We start from the raw sequence: 13,752 nt of genomic DNA, 5'->3' as shown, positions 1-13,752 counted from the left end.
AAATGCAGGGTAAGGCTGGGAAAAATAGTTCCTTGTGGTCCGGCCCTTCCTTGGACGACCTCACACATAGCAGGAGTTTTACTGCACCAGATATGATATAAGAAGTAGAGCATGCAGATCGGTAATTAGCTAGACATGAAGGTTGTTAAAGGTGCCAAGCGTGGAAACACAACAAAATCTGTTGGAGATTTAAGTGCAAAGTGCAACTAAAGCGTAGTGAAGAAAGGGAAATGACTAGATTTCTTGTACGCTAATCAAGTGACAAATACTATAACTACGTCTTAGTCCCAAACAAGTTGGAGTCGGCTATATAAATCCTCACTGATCATGTTTCTCCGTTAAAATTAATCAAGTGATAGATACGAAGTGAAAATTAAGCCATTCAAATTCTTTTTAAACAAAAAAGAAGTCATCGATGAAAGGTTGGTGTAAGTAAACAGGTATTATCTTCATCACAGATGACTTTTATAATTTTGTCAAAGGAAGATAGATCACAAATGCAGTATTAATAGCCAATAAAGCATTTGAAACAACGATGAAACGAAACAAGTCAGGACGTCTTAGTAAACTAGACGATTGTGTATGTTGAAGTGTGCAACCACCTCATCTAAAAGCGTAAATTGTTAGAGATGACACTTTTATTTACTTCACGAAGTATTCAATATAACACTCTCACGCGCAGGCCTGATAATGGATTCTGATGCCACGATGAGACTTAAACTGAGACTACTTAAACCAAGACTTCTACCTGTTATGATACCATGTTGAATTACGCGACCACCTCATCTAAAAGCTAAATTTTTTTAAAGAGGACACACCTTTAATTTATTTACGTATTTATGTTGTCAATTGTTAGAACTTAGAAGTCCCCGCATCAGTTGTGGGATGGGTTACTGGTTTGCTGATATGGTCGTGGACAATATTCACCTCATGAACTAGCTTTTATCGGTTTGAGTTAGGACCAAGATCCATTACTAACATGGTACCAGCGCCAATCCGTCTTAATTCTTGGTTTACCCGATGTTGAACCCCCTTATGTCATATTATCGCGCTGTAGATGTCCAGTCCTATACCTGCGGCTAGAAGTCCCATATCAAATGTGGGTGGGTTAATCGCTCAGCTTAATGGTCTTGGGCAATTATCACTCCATAAGCTAACATTTGAGGTCGAGTTAGGCTCAAGGTTCATTTCTAAAATCAATATTGCTCCTCGAGTGTAGACTTCTTTTTCATGGGCCAAACGCGTAAATAATCTCAGAGAGATTACTGGTGTATTTATCAGTACGTTTGACTGAATAAATATCACTGTTCATTTTCCAACAATATGTCCTTTTCTTTAACCACAAGTCCAGGAACACTGAAAGCGACCAAGCATCTTCTCTGCCGAGCTGACAAGTAGTGGGAGTCCAAAGTGAAATCAGCGCGACTAGGACCCCAAGAAGGACATATCGGTAGATTATTGAGACAAGAAGAGAAGAATAGGCGTGCTTCCAAAGTAGATATTACTAACACTCTAAGCTGAACAGGTGAAAAAGAGTAGACAAGTAGGATTTATCGCCAAAAATATGTTCTGAAGCTCCTAAGTCGATGATCCAAGGTTCATGATCAGAGGACGGAGACAGTAGCAAAACGATTACCAGTTTGACAACCGATGCAATTTGAGAAGATGTCTTCCTTCATGCATTGTACTTAACGAACATAATGTTATCAGATAAAGGAACCATCCGATAGATCAAATCAAACTTTTGTGTAATTCCTTAAACATATGAACGTTAGTTCTGAGATTTCTCTAAGAAATGTAAAATAAATGGTTCTACCATCGACACAGTTGAGTATGTCGCTGAATATTGGGTAAAGAGAAAACCTTGCAGTTGCCTTCAAGTTATTTGTCTCTATTCCAGATAATTCGCGGCCAAGTCTAGCGCCTAGAAAGACTGATCTCCCGTTACTTAGACTCATCGTGAAAGGACAATGTCTTTCTCTCTTTCTCATTCGTCCTCTTTCCTCACCCTCGCCTTAGGTCTTTACAATTCAGAACTGAGCATCTCTAATATAAGTCTGCCTCTACTATTTCCTAAAATCCCATGCTCGTTTTGCATTTCAAATAGAGGAATTACTTGTTTATCATTCTGTTGCTTGCAGAACCTGTTTTCTTGATTCATCGAAAGCAATCTATTACTTCATTCGGAACACAAGAAACCTACAGCAAAAGTTACCGTCAATACAAAAGTACTACTATAAGTGATGAAATTGGGTACGAAAGGTCTGCATGATGAGAGAAGCATTCCTAGTGAAGGGACAGAACAACAACAACAGCAACATTCCTAGTGAAATCCCACAAGCGGGGTCTCGGGAGAGTAGAGTGTACGTAGAGAGGCTGTTTCCGGAGGACCCTCAGCTCGAGTACAGCAAATCAAAGTAGGTATGAAAGTGGACAAAACGACAATGGGGAAAAATGGCAACTACTTAAAGAAAACAGTAACAACGACAACATAGTGCAAGAACTTGAACACAATAAACACATATGATGAAAGAGGGACAGAAGCAGACCAATTTTTACTATATTATGTATGGTTAAAACAGCTATAACAGTAATAAAACGTACCTGCTGCAGCGTCAGTAAGCCTCTCTAACCAATTTCTGTGTAGCATCACGATGAAAAGCGTGAAATATGATGCATTCATCGATCAAATTAAGCGATTAAGAAACTGCTACTGCTTCTTTCAAATTTGTCCACTATACCAAACTCTTTACTCCGCACCAACCTCCTAGAATAGTTATCAGTCGAAATAGGGCAGGCCCTTCTTAAGTCCCTATAGTAAATGATTTCCAAAGGCCATGAGCGAGAACAGCCAAAATACATTTCCGCAGGTAACTCATTTTCTCTCTTCTCTTCGTTCTCCAGCCCATAGATGATGTAGGAGCTTGACCTTGACATTGAATTACACTTGGAACTTTACATCTAGATGGCGAGGAAGACTGAGACAAAGACCTCACTGAACCTGAAAGAGGACCGTGATCAAGATACAATATTATTAGAATCGTTTGAAGGTAATATTGGTGCCCGGCCTTCTTTGGACGATGAAACATCTCAATACTCCACTGTTCCTTCCAACGTGGCTTGTTTTATCTGTCGTTGTTTCTTCCACCTCTACGAGTTTTCCTGAATGAAGGAGGCTCATCCCTCAATCTACGGTCACTTCTGGAGTCAATAGACTCCCCTCTACCTTTGATCATCTTCAATAATACGAACTCGTGGGGGCATTTACGCATGCTGTGGCCTGCTTCACCACCGCTGTAGCAACCATTTTAAGTCATCAGATCATTCGAGTGGCTCAGCGTTATCTGCTCAATTTGCTCCATTCCTGCTTGCTGTTTAGGCTTCCTCGAAGAGGGTGATGATGAACCATCCCCGTGTGTCAAAAACATAAACCTCCGTAGCAGAGTTCTTCCTTCGTACTGCGTGCCTCAAAGTGTTTTAAGTCCTCGTTCATACTTCTGCACCGGCCACGCTGCCTATTAGACCTTGCAAGATATATTAGCTCTCCATATATGAACTTTCCTCGAACGATTTAAGACCTTTCTCCGCATTTTTAGCATAATCATAAACTACAAATCTAAATCTGTCCTTGAACGCGAACATTACACAGTCCAAATCTAAATAACCAGTGCTCAGTTGTTCATACATAAAGATATTGCATATGATTCATAACTTTTTCGCTTGGACAGAAAGCAGCGCTAAAAGCCGTTGTATGTCAAAACATTGAATCGAGCAAATGACATACGAACTACATACCAAAAAGTAAGTTGAAGAACACCTAAATTTCCCTCGACTCCAAGCTAGTTGGAGCGCGCTGTATAAACAACTACTACTATGCCTCAATGCTACGTTGACATGCATCAGCCATAAGCCTAAACATCCACTCCACTTGGACTTGTAACATTCTAGAACTCAACAACTAAGTTGCTCGGACTCTGCAAAAATGTGGCCGCACCCGTGTCTGATCCTTCAAAAATGCTCTACTTTTGAAGTATCCGACACACACCCAATGACATTGTTGAAGAGTCTGAGCAACATAGCTCAACAATATCTTTTAGGACGAAATAGGGGTAATCTACCGGGGGGGGGGGGGGGGGGAGGGTTGTACATGTATGTACAAAAGCATACCAAGTGCAATCCTTATGTGGGATCTACCGAGTTTAGTGTGTACGCAAAGTCGCAAACCTTACCTTAGGTAGACCCTCAGCTCAAGAAAGCAATTCAAAGCAATTTGCAAAACAAATACGATAACTGAAGAACAAGCAGAAATCGAAGAATAAGAAACTCCGAGAACAATACAAAAATTACTACAGTAGCATAAAAGTTCGAAGGAGAAGCACGTACGGGGCTCGAAACTACCGCCAAGCCTATCTACAGTAAAGCGAGATAACGTTCAACTACCTATTAAACTACGAGAATAACACAAAACTACTAGTATAAAAGTTGCAAAGGAGAAGCACATGCACACGGGGCTCGAAACTACCACCAATATCTACAGTAAAGCGAGATAACGTTCAACTACCTACTAAACTACTAGAATAACACAAAAACTACTAGTATAAAAGTTGCAAAGGAGAAGCACATGCACACGGGGCTCGAAACTACCACCAAGCCTATCTACAGTAAAGCTAGATAGCGTTCAACTACCTACTAAACTACGATAATAATACAAAAACTACTAAGTATAAAAGTTCAAAGGAGAAGCACATACGGGGCTCGAAACTACCACCAAGCCTATCTACAGTAAAGCAAGATAACGTTCAACTACCTACTAAACTACGAGAATAATACAAAAAATGGGACGACCCGGTTCATACCTACTCCGTAGGTATCGGGGAGGGGGGGGACCACTCCGGGCCTGACCTACGTGCCCTCACCCCAGCTTCGCTGGAGGGGCGTTTCGAACCCCCGACCCTGGCACACCACGGTAAGCAAGCTTACCGCTGAGCCAAGGCCATCCCTCAAATAATACAAAAAAATACTACTATAAAAGTTCAAAGGAGAAGCACATGCACACGGGCCTCGAAACTACCACCAAGCCTATATACAGCAAAGCGAGATAACGTTCAACTACCTACTAAACTACGAGAATAACACAAAAACTACTAGTATAAAAGTTGCAAAGGCATGCACACGGGGCTCGAAACTACCACCAAGCCTATCTACAGTAAAGCGAGATAGCGTTCAACTACCTACTAAACTACGAGAATAACACAAAAACTACTAAGTATAAAAGTTGCAAAGGAGAAGCACATGCACACGGGGCTCGAAACTACCACCAAGCCTATCTACAGTAAAGCGAGATAGCGTTCAACTACCTACTAAACTACGATAATAATATAAAAACTACTAAGTATAAAAGTTGCAAAGGAGAAGCACATGCACACGGGGCTTAGCATTAGCATGATTAACGATACAATTATTCCTCAAAACTTTTTTTCACGTCCTTTCTATCATATTTGTGGAGCGTATTTATATTTTTGAAATTGTGCATGCATGTTATTTGAATACACCAAATCAAACATCATATTAATAATGCACCATACTCTACATTATTCTTATACACCCTACCAAATGACTCCTGTCTAAACTATGTATTTACGTTCGGCCGTGAAACTATCAACAACTATTTATCGAAATATTTCTCTTCAATATTTTGCATTCTTTAATTGGAATTATCTAAATTAAGCTCAGGTTTGGTAAGACCCAAAAATATTATTAAATGTCAACTATGCTTAGTTCAACAATTCATATACATCAATCAAATTTAAATAGGCCAAAATTACTATTCTTTTTTATTTATTTTCTTTTATTTTTCTCACATAATTGTTTGATTTTGTTGCCTTTTAGATTATAGACTATTCTTTTTGGGACAACTTTTCTATATTCCATTTTTAACTATCTCCTCCATCTAATCTCTTTATTTTCTCCCTTTTCATGTTTTTCAACGAAGTTACCTCCACTTTTTATGCTTTTTATATTCTTTTTACCTTTTTAGATTGATTTATTTTTCCTCCATCTTTTTTATTATTCACTTTGTCTCAAATTATTATCTGTCATATTTTTTTTGAGAGAAAATATAGAAATTACGATTAATTTTTAAGATATATCTTTTTATGATATTGATATGGCAAGAATGACATCTTATAATACTTTTATATAATTTCATGTATTTAAATTTTAATTTAAAAATATTACATTAATATAATTTTAATGTAGTTCCAAATATTATATCAGACTGACTCTCGAAAAGAAAACATAACAAATATTTTGAGAAGGAAGAAGTAGAAGGACAGTTATAAGAATATCGAAATATTTATTTTAAAATATTAAATTAATTTAATTTAATTATTTAGCTCCAAAAATGAATCAAATTGATAAATTGGGTCGGAGGGAGTAAAAAAAGCCTGACACATTAAAGTTCTCGCTAAGCGCAAAATCCATAAAAGAATCATTGCATTAAAACTCCTACTATACACGAGGTCCCAGTAATATTTATTCAATCACAAAATAGTTTGGGCTCCTAAAATACAGCGCCCTTGGATGGAGCTTTTGTAGAGTTAATTTTATCAGTTACGTCAAAAATTTCCTTCTTAAAACTAAAACGGTGTGAGTATTATTAATATTTTAATATATCGTTTGATGTGAGGTAGAAGAGATAAATAGTTTCAAAATAAAATAAAAAATTATTTTATCTCATGTTTGGTATGAGGTATTAGTTAGTACCGAGATTATTTATCCCGCTATTTACACCATAGTAATGAAATAAATTATCTCATATACATGGTGAGATAACTAATTTTGAACTAAATTATTTCGGAATAACTCTTTCGCAACCAAACGACCCCCTAAGGGATCATTTGGTTGGGAACAAGTTATCTCGGAAATAACTATTTTGAAATTAGTTATATATATATGGGATAACTTATTTCATCGCTAAGGTATAAATGGTAGGATAAATAATTTTTTTACTAACTAATACCTTCAAAAAAAACATGAAATTATATGTTAGGATTATTATAACTTACAACTCACGTCGAGTCCTAATAATTAATAATATAATATTATGAGATGTTTTTCACAATTGCATTTTCGTACCCACTACCAATCATATATCCAATTTATCCCCTCTGTACTTTTTGCTCCGCTCTATAATCCCCTTTCTTTGCCCCTCCTTCATTAGATTTTCCCAAGATTCTCTCTTTCTCTCACTATTTTTAACTTTTTTTTTTTTACTTTCTTTATTGATCATCTAAAGCATCAATTCAGCCATGACTCTTGGTTCAGGAGGATCTAGTGTTGTTGGTGAGCCATAACCCCATTTTTATGCTTTTTCTTGATTTTCTTGATGTTTGTTGTGGTTTTCTTGATTTTTTCCTTTGAATCTTGATGTGGGGTTGTTTTATGCATGTTTTTTGGTGTTTGTTGTGTTTGTGTTTGGGTTGTGGGAATTTTTTATGTTTTCAGTTTCTTGATGATTTTCTTGTTTGGATTAGCTAGGAAGTAGTTCTGGTTGTGTGGATTCTTTTGTGTTTTTTTTTTTTTATGTTATTAATTATTTTGTGAGTTGAACATTAGTTTTATAATCAAGATGAGTATGAAGGGGGTTTTGGAGACCGGTAAAGTTGTTGTCATGTGACTAGGAGGTCACAGGTTCAAGCCTTGGAAATAGCCTCTTGCAGAAATGCAAGGTCAGACTACGTACAATAGATCCTTGTGGGGAGATCACGGGTCCAACCACCTCTTGCAGAAATGCAAGGCAAGTGTGGTCGGGCCATTTCCCGGACCTTGCGCATAGCGAGAGCTTTAGTGCAGCGAAAGCGAGGTTGAGATGGTTTGGACATGCACGGATGCCCTAGTACGGAGGTGTGAGAGGTTGGTTATGGATGGATTTAGGAGAGGTAGAGGTAGACTGAAAAAATATTGGAGGGAGATGATTAGACAGGAGATAGTGCATTAACAACTTAATGAGGATATGCGAATTAAGGTAGAAGGTTAGTAGGAGGGGGTGCGTCCATGCTAGTAGATAGGAGAGCTTTGTCTTGTTGTTTGTACTAGTAGTTGTGGTGATGCTTGTGGTTTTGGGTAGATCGTTTATAGTAGTATTTTGTGGTAGTCTTGTTTCTTTGTTTCTGTTACTATCTTTTGCTTTTTTATTACCTATTGTTTCTTGTTCTTCTATTACATCTTTTTCTAGACTGTTTTTATCTTGAGCGGGGGTCTATTGGAAATAGTCTCTCTACCCCACCTCTGAGGAGATGTATGGATTGTACACACTACCCTCCCTTCCCCATACCCCACTTTGGAATACACTCTGTATGTGGTTGTTGTTGTATGTATGAGCCGCGGAAACAACCGCTCTACCTGCCAAGGAAGAGGTAAGGTCGGTGCATGCTCTATCCTCCCTAGGCACCGCTTGTGAGATTACACTGGGCATGTTGTTGTTTTTGTAGTTATATATATATATATGCATATATTCTTTTTGGGGATGAGTGGGTGGGTGGGGAGGTTTAGATTCTTGAATGCGGAGTAGGTGTTATATGTGGATGTGTTGTTTGGCTTATGGGAATTTAATGTTTCAGTTTCTTGCTGATTAGGTCTTCCCGTATAGTTATTATCTTGGATTTTTCTCATTGTTATATATATTGAGGAACTACTTGATCAATGGATTTGGATTAGCTAGTAAAGGTGTTCTGGTTGTGGGTTCTTTTTTGTTTTTGCTTGTTTTCAAATTTTCTGCCGTCAATTATTTTGCAAATTCGACAATAATTGTATCATCAGGATGAGTTTTGTATTTGATGTGCTGTTTGGCTTGTGGGTGTTAATGTTACAGTTCTGGCTGATCAGGACTTTTTGTATAGTTATTATCCAGGAATTTTCTCATTGTTATCTATTTGTCGAGGAGCTGCCTGGTGAATTGATTTGGATGAAGTCCTTGTGGTGGGTTCTTTTTGTTTTGGTTGTTTTGTTGCAGTCCGGCCGGCTATGTTGTATGGCGCGGAGTGCTGGCCGGTTAAGAACTCTCACGTTCAGAAGTTGAAGGTGGCAGAAATGAGGATGTTGCGTTGGATGTGCGGTATCACGAGGGCTAACAGGGTTAGGAGTGAGGCTATTCGGGACAAGGTGGAAGTGGCGTCGGTGGAGGATAAAATTCGGGAAGGGAGGTTGAGATGGTTTAGGCATGTGATGAGAAGGGGCACGGATGCTCCAGTTCGTAGGTGTGAGAGGTTGGCCTTGGATGGTTTCAAGCGGGGTAGGGGTAGACCGAAGAAATACTGGACAGAAGTAATTAGACGTGACATGGAGCAATTACGGCTCACTGAGGACATGACATTTGATAGGAAGGTTTGGAGGAAGAGTATTAGGGTAGAGGGCTAAGGGTGTCGTTAAGTCATAGGCTGGAGTTAGGAGAGTTTCGTGTAGCTTGGTTGGTAGGGCTAGGGTTGGGGGGAGGGGGTGCCTTTTGTTGGTTCATGTACTTATTTGAGGTTGTTGTATCGTTGTTATTTTATCATATTGTATGTTTGCGATATTTGAACACGGTCTCGGTCCTTTTCTTGAGCCGGGGGTCTATCGGAAACAGCCTCTCTACTTTTTCGGATGTAGTGGTATGGACTGTGTACATTCTATAATCCCCAGACCCTACTATGTGGGAATATACTGGGTTTTTTGTTGTTGTTGTTGTTGTTGTTTTCAAATTTCCTTCAGTCAATTATTTTGCGAATTTGACAATAATCGTATCATCAAGATGAGTTTTCTAATCCCTTTTTTGGGGCTTTAGATTCTTGATATGTGATGTTATGGTTTGGAAAGTTGTGTCTCGGAGAGTTTTTGTTCTATCGGGAAAAGGAAACCCAAGTTATATTCATGATCTTCGAGATCTAATGTCTTAAATTTAATGAAAAATAATGATGAGTATTTAATCGGGTTCGTTCATATATCCAAGTACCTGAGTGTTTGTGCCTTGCAGTTTGGTGGAAGTTAGTTATTATTGCTGTTAGTTGTCCAACAATTGTTGTTTGCTCCGATATTATATCATGTGATTTACTTGTATCCTAATTAAATGAAAAATAGTGACGAATATTTCATTGTTTTCATTCATATATCCAACTATATGAGACGAATATTTCATTGTTTTCGTTCATATATCCAACTATATGAATGTCTATGCCTTGAAGTTTGGTGGAAGTTAATGTTGTTATTTTTCCAACAATTGTTGTTTGCTCCACGGTTATAGCGTGTAATTTGCTTGTATTGTAAACTCTATTTGTTGCCATATCTTGGTTCTGGTTGTTACTTGTTAGAGTTTCTGGTCAATGTGCTGCAACTCGCCAAGTTGTGGACTAATTGCTCTTTCTGAAATATGGCACAAATATTTATGTTCTGCCTTTCCTTTTTACCGTGGAACGGTTAGCTAGAACTATACTCAATTTAACCTCAGCTTGATGAAGATGATGATGTTTTGTGCTTCATATGTGGACCCTCAATAGTTGCACAAAGCCACTTTACCCTTTTGCTGCTTCGTGGTGGGCACCGACCGACGACCATTCTTTACAAAAAAAAAAAATCCGCTATTCCTCAATCCCAAGCTTGCAATTGGCTATACGAATTCTCATTATCCATCTCACTCCATTTTGATCCATCGGCTCTCAAAGAGCAGGAGTTTTCTACATTTCTACTGGCATGTAAAACGCGCACAAGGTTAAAAGACACAAACAGTAGACCTAAAGTTAACATACTGATTGGTTGATGTGCTAGCGAATTTAGTTTAATATTATTTCATGTGGGAATCTTTTACTATAACCTTTTTACTTTGGTGTAAAATGCCTAACGTTGTCATTGTTCTTGTTTCCGTTTAGATTGTACAATATTGTTCGGAGTTTGAAGCCTTTACACAATTCTAGACTGTTTTTTCTATTTGAAGATTTCACCAGTTAAAATTTCGAGTTCCTTGCAGTCCCTCGCAATTTCAGATTACTGGAGGAACTTGAACGTGGGGAGAAAGGTATCGGAGATGGGACAGTGAGCTATGGTATGGATGATGGAGATGACATTTATATGCGTTCTTGGACTGGCACCATTATCGGTCCTCACAATGTACACGTTCTTTTCTCTTCTTTTACATCCTATCATATCTTTGTTTTGGATATAACAAATACTTGAAACGCTAATCCTAAAAATTGTTTCTACTTATTCGATCATTCCTTAATATGTTGCTTGAGCAAGAATGCCGCTTGAATATAAAGTCTTCTATTTAAACTTTTATATACTCACTTCGTTTGTTAGACTGGTAACCTGTGGGTTGATGAATTTCCCGGGACTATCGATTTACTTTTCCACTAGTCCTACCGGCTACTACTTTATGCATTTTGATGGTTCCTATGTCTTTCACAGTTAAAGACTAATTTCTTTTCCAGTCTGTGCACGAAGGTCGCATTTATCAGTTGAAGCTATTCTGTGACAAGGATTACCCGGAGAAGCCACCAAGTGTCCGTTTCCACTCTCGAGTTAACATGACGTGCGTCAACCATGAAACAGGAGTGGTAAGCAACGCAGTATTATAATGCTAGAATCATAGCTTTTGTTATCAAGGAATTATTGTTCAACAATTTGCATCTTCAGAATTGCTGCGCATGCTAAAAAACGATTAAAATAATTCGAACTTTTATCTTGAATGGTACTCGTAAAAACAAAAGTGGAGCACCACCATATACCCTCAAAGGATTCGTATCCTACAAGAGATACTAAAATGCTTTATTCTCTAGAATAAAAAGATGTGGTTCTTATTGTGAACATTCCATAGTAGTTTCAATGGTATATTTGCTCCTGAAATTCTCGACTTTCTTTCGAGTTGACCTTTCTCCTAAATGCATGATGCTGTGACGTTATGCTCCAACGATTTTTCGGGTTTGCAGCTTTAGATGTTAGATTACATTCTCTTTCTCCATGCAATAGAACGTTTTTTCGCACTGGCCAAGTTCAAGCATTTATAAAATCTTTGAATACTTTCAAAAAAAAGTTACATTGTATTTCTCCATTAGATGGGATTTGAATGATTGGCTGAAAGTTAGAACTGTCTAAAGCGCTTACATATTCTGCAATAATGTGAACGTCTTCACTGGCGTAATGTAATATGTTTTTTTCTTATTTATAGCGGCATAACTAGTCGACAATTTGCTCGATGTATAATTTGTGCAGGTGGAACCGAAGAAGTTTGGTTTACTTGCAAATTGGCAGCGAGAGTACACTATGGAAGACATTCTGACTCAACTGAAAAAGGAAATGGCTTCTCCACACAACCGTAAGCTAGTTCAGCCACCCGAAGGCACCTATTTCTAGCATTAACGGGCTATACGTATAGAGTCTTTGTCTTGTCAACTATGTGCGAAATTGTACTGCTGTGTTGTCGAACTGGGAATTAAAATGTAAAGGGGTTGAATGCCTGAAGAGGCTTCTCCTCTTTCGTCACCGGTGACATCTTGATCATCCCCTCTTCTGCTTTCCGTTTTCTAAACTTTCGCGTCTGTGCTTGCTGTTTGATTAATGGATTTGGTTTTGTTCCATCTTAATCATCGTCGATTGCTTCTCTTTTGCTGTCTGTGGATCATCTTAGGTGAATTCTTCTCATCTGTTTTAGCTTTGATGGACAGAGTTACCGGGTGGGAGTCCTGCATTGAATTATGGGGTGCTTCGGCACCCATCAAACTCGACGCGAAATAGGGTTATAAAACATATAAAAGCACCCACTGGAACAAAAGGTTGGTTGGGTGCACTGGCATTTTGGCTGATCTTTAAGGTTCTCCACGGGAAGGGGTGCCTCGGGTTCGAACCTCGTTGAGGTGATTTTTTATTCTTTTCAGCTTTTTAATTTTTTAAGCACTGCCACTGTTATCTGGTATCTGTTGCTGTTGCTGATGGGAGGTGGAAAATATCCCGTGTAATTAGTCGAGGTGCACTAAATTCCGCTTGTGAAATGGCGTTGGCACCTTTCTCGAGCAAGTAACTAGAAACAGACCCTTCTTCTGCACCCGTCTTGGTGGAATAGAGTTACTCGATCTTCATGCTAGTTCACTCGAATACAACAACATACCCAGTATATTCCCACAAGCTAGTTCAGATGCTATCATTATAAAACGTGACAAGTACGAGCACCTGTCTTGGTGGAATAGAGCTACTCGATATCCATGCTAGTTCACTCGAATACAACATACCCAGTATATTCCCACAAGCTAGTTCAGATGTTGTCATTATAAAACGTGACAAGTACGAGCACCAGTCTTGGTGGAATAGAGTTACTCGATATCCATGCTAGTTCACTCGAATACAATAACTTACCCAGTATATTTTCACAAGCTAGTTCAAATGCTATCTTTATAAAACGTGACAAGTACAAGCACCAGTCTTGGTGGAATAGAGTTACTCGATATCTATGCTAGTTCACTCAAATATAATAACTTACCCAGTATATTTCCACAAGCTCTTTCAGATGCCATCGTTATAAAATGTGACAAGTATGAGCGAACGGAGAAAGTTCTATGTCTAGGAGGGGGGACCAAGTTGTTAATAACCTAAGGAAAAAAGAAAATGTCCAAATGCTAATAATTTGTTTGACATTTATTATGAATTATTATAGTGGTTGAACAAAGTATGGGACCAAGGACCACCAAAGAATGTGGTGCAGCGGATGGGCTGTTCCTCCCTTAACCAGAGGTT

At 38.4% G+C, this 13,752-nt stretch overlaps 1 protein-coding gene across 1 annotated transcript; it reads left to right on the top strand.

The window, feature by feature from the left end:
- The first annotated feature begins 7,087 nt into the window (after positions 1-7,087).
- LOC107846590 (ubiquitin-conjugating enzyme E2 variant 1D) lies at positions 7,088-12,608 on the top strand. Its single transcript, XM_016690944.2, has 4 exons — positions 7,088-7,344; positions 10,997-11,136; positions 11,457-11,582; positions 12,238-12,608. The coding sequence occupies exons 1-4, from the start codon at positions 7,311-7,313 to the stop codon at positions 12,376-12,378; spliced, it is 441 nt and encodes a 146-aa protein (XP_016546430.1). The 5' UTR covers positions 7,088-7,310; the 3' UTR covers positions 12,379-12,608.
- The last annotated feature ends 1,144 nt before the right edge of the window (positions 12,609-13,752 follow it).

This window comes from Capsicum annuum, chromosome 8 (genome assembly GCF_002878395.1).
Source record: "Capsicum annuum cultivar UCD-10X-F1 chromosome 8, UCD10Xv1.1, whole genome shotgun sequence".
Lineage (NCBI taxonomy): Eukaryota > Viridiplantae > Streptophyta > Magnoliopsida > Solanales > Solanaceae > Capsicum > Capsicum annuum.
The sequence above is the reverse complement of the archived record's forward strand: the minus strand, read 5'-3'. Positions and strand labels throughout refer to the sequence as shown.

Coding starts and splice junctions, on each gene's coding strand:
- LOC107846590 (XM_016690944.2), top strand. CDS start 7,311: ATGACTCTTGGTTCAGGAGGATCTAGTGTTGTTG. Junction 7,345..10,996: donor AGGAGGATCTAGTGTTGTTG/GTGAGCCATAAC, acceptor AGTTCCTTGCAG/TCCCTCGCAATTTCAGATTA. Junction 11,137..11,456: donor CCATTATCGGTCCTCACAAT/GTACACGTTCTT, acceptor TTTCTTTTCCAG/TCTGTGCACGAAGGTCGCAT.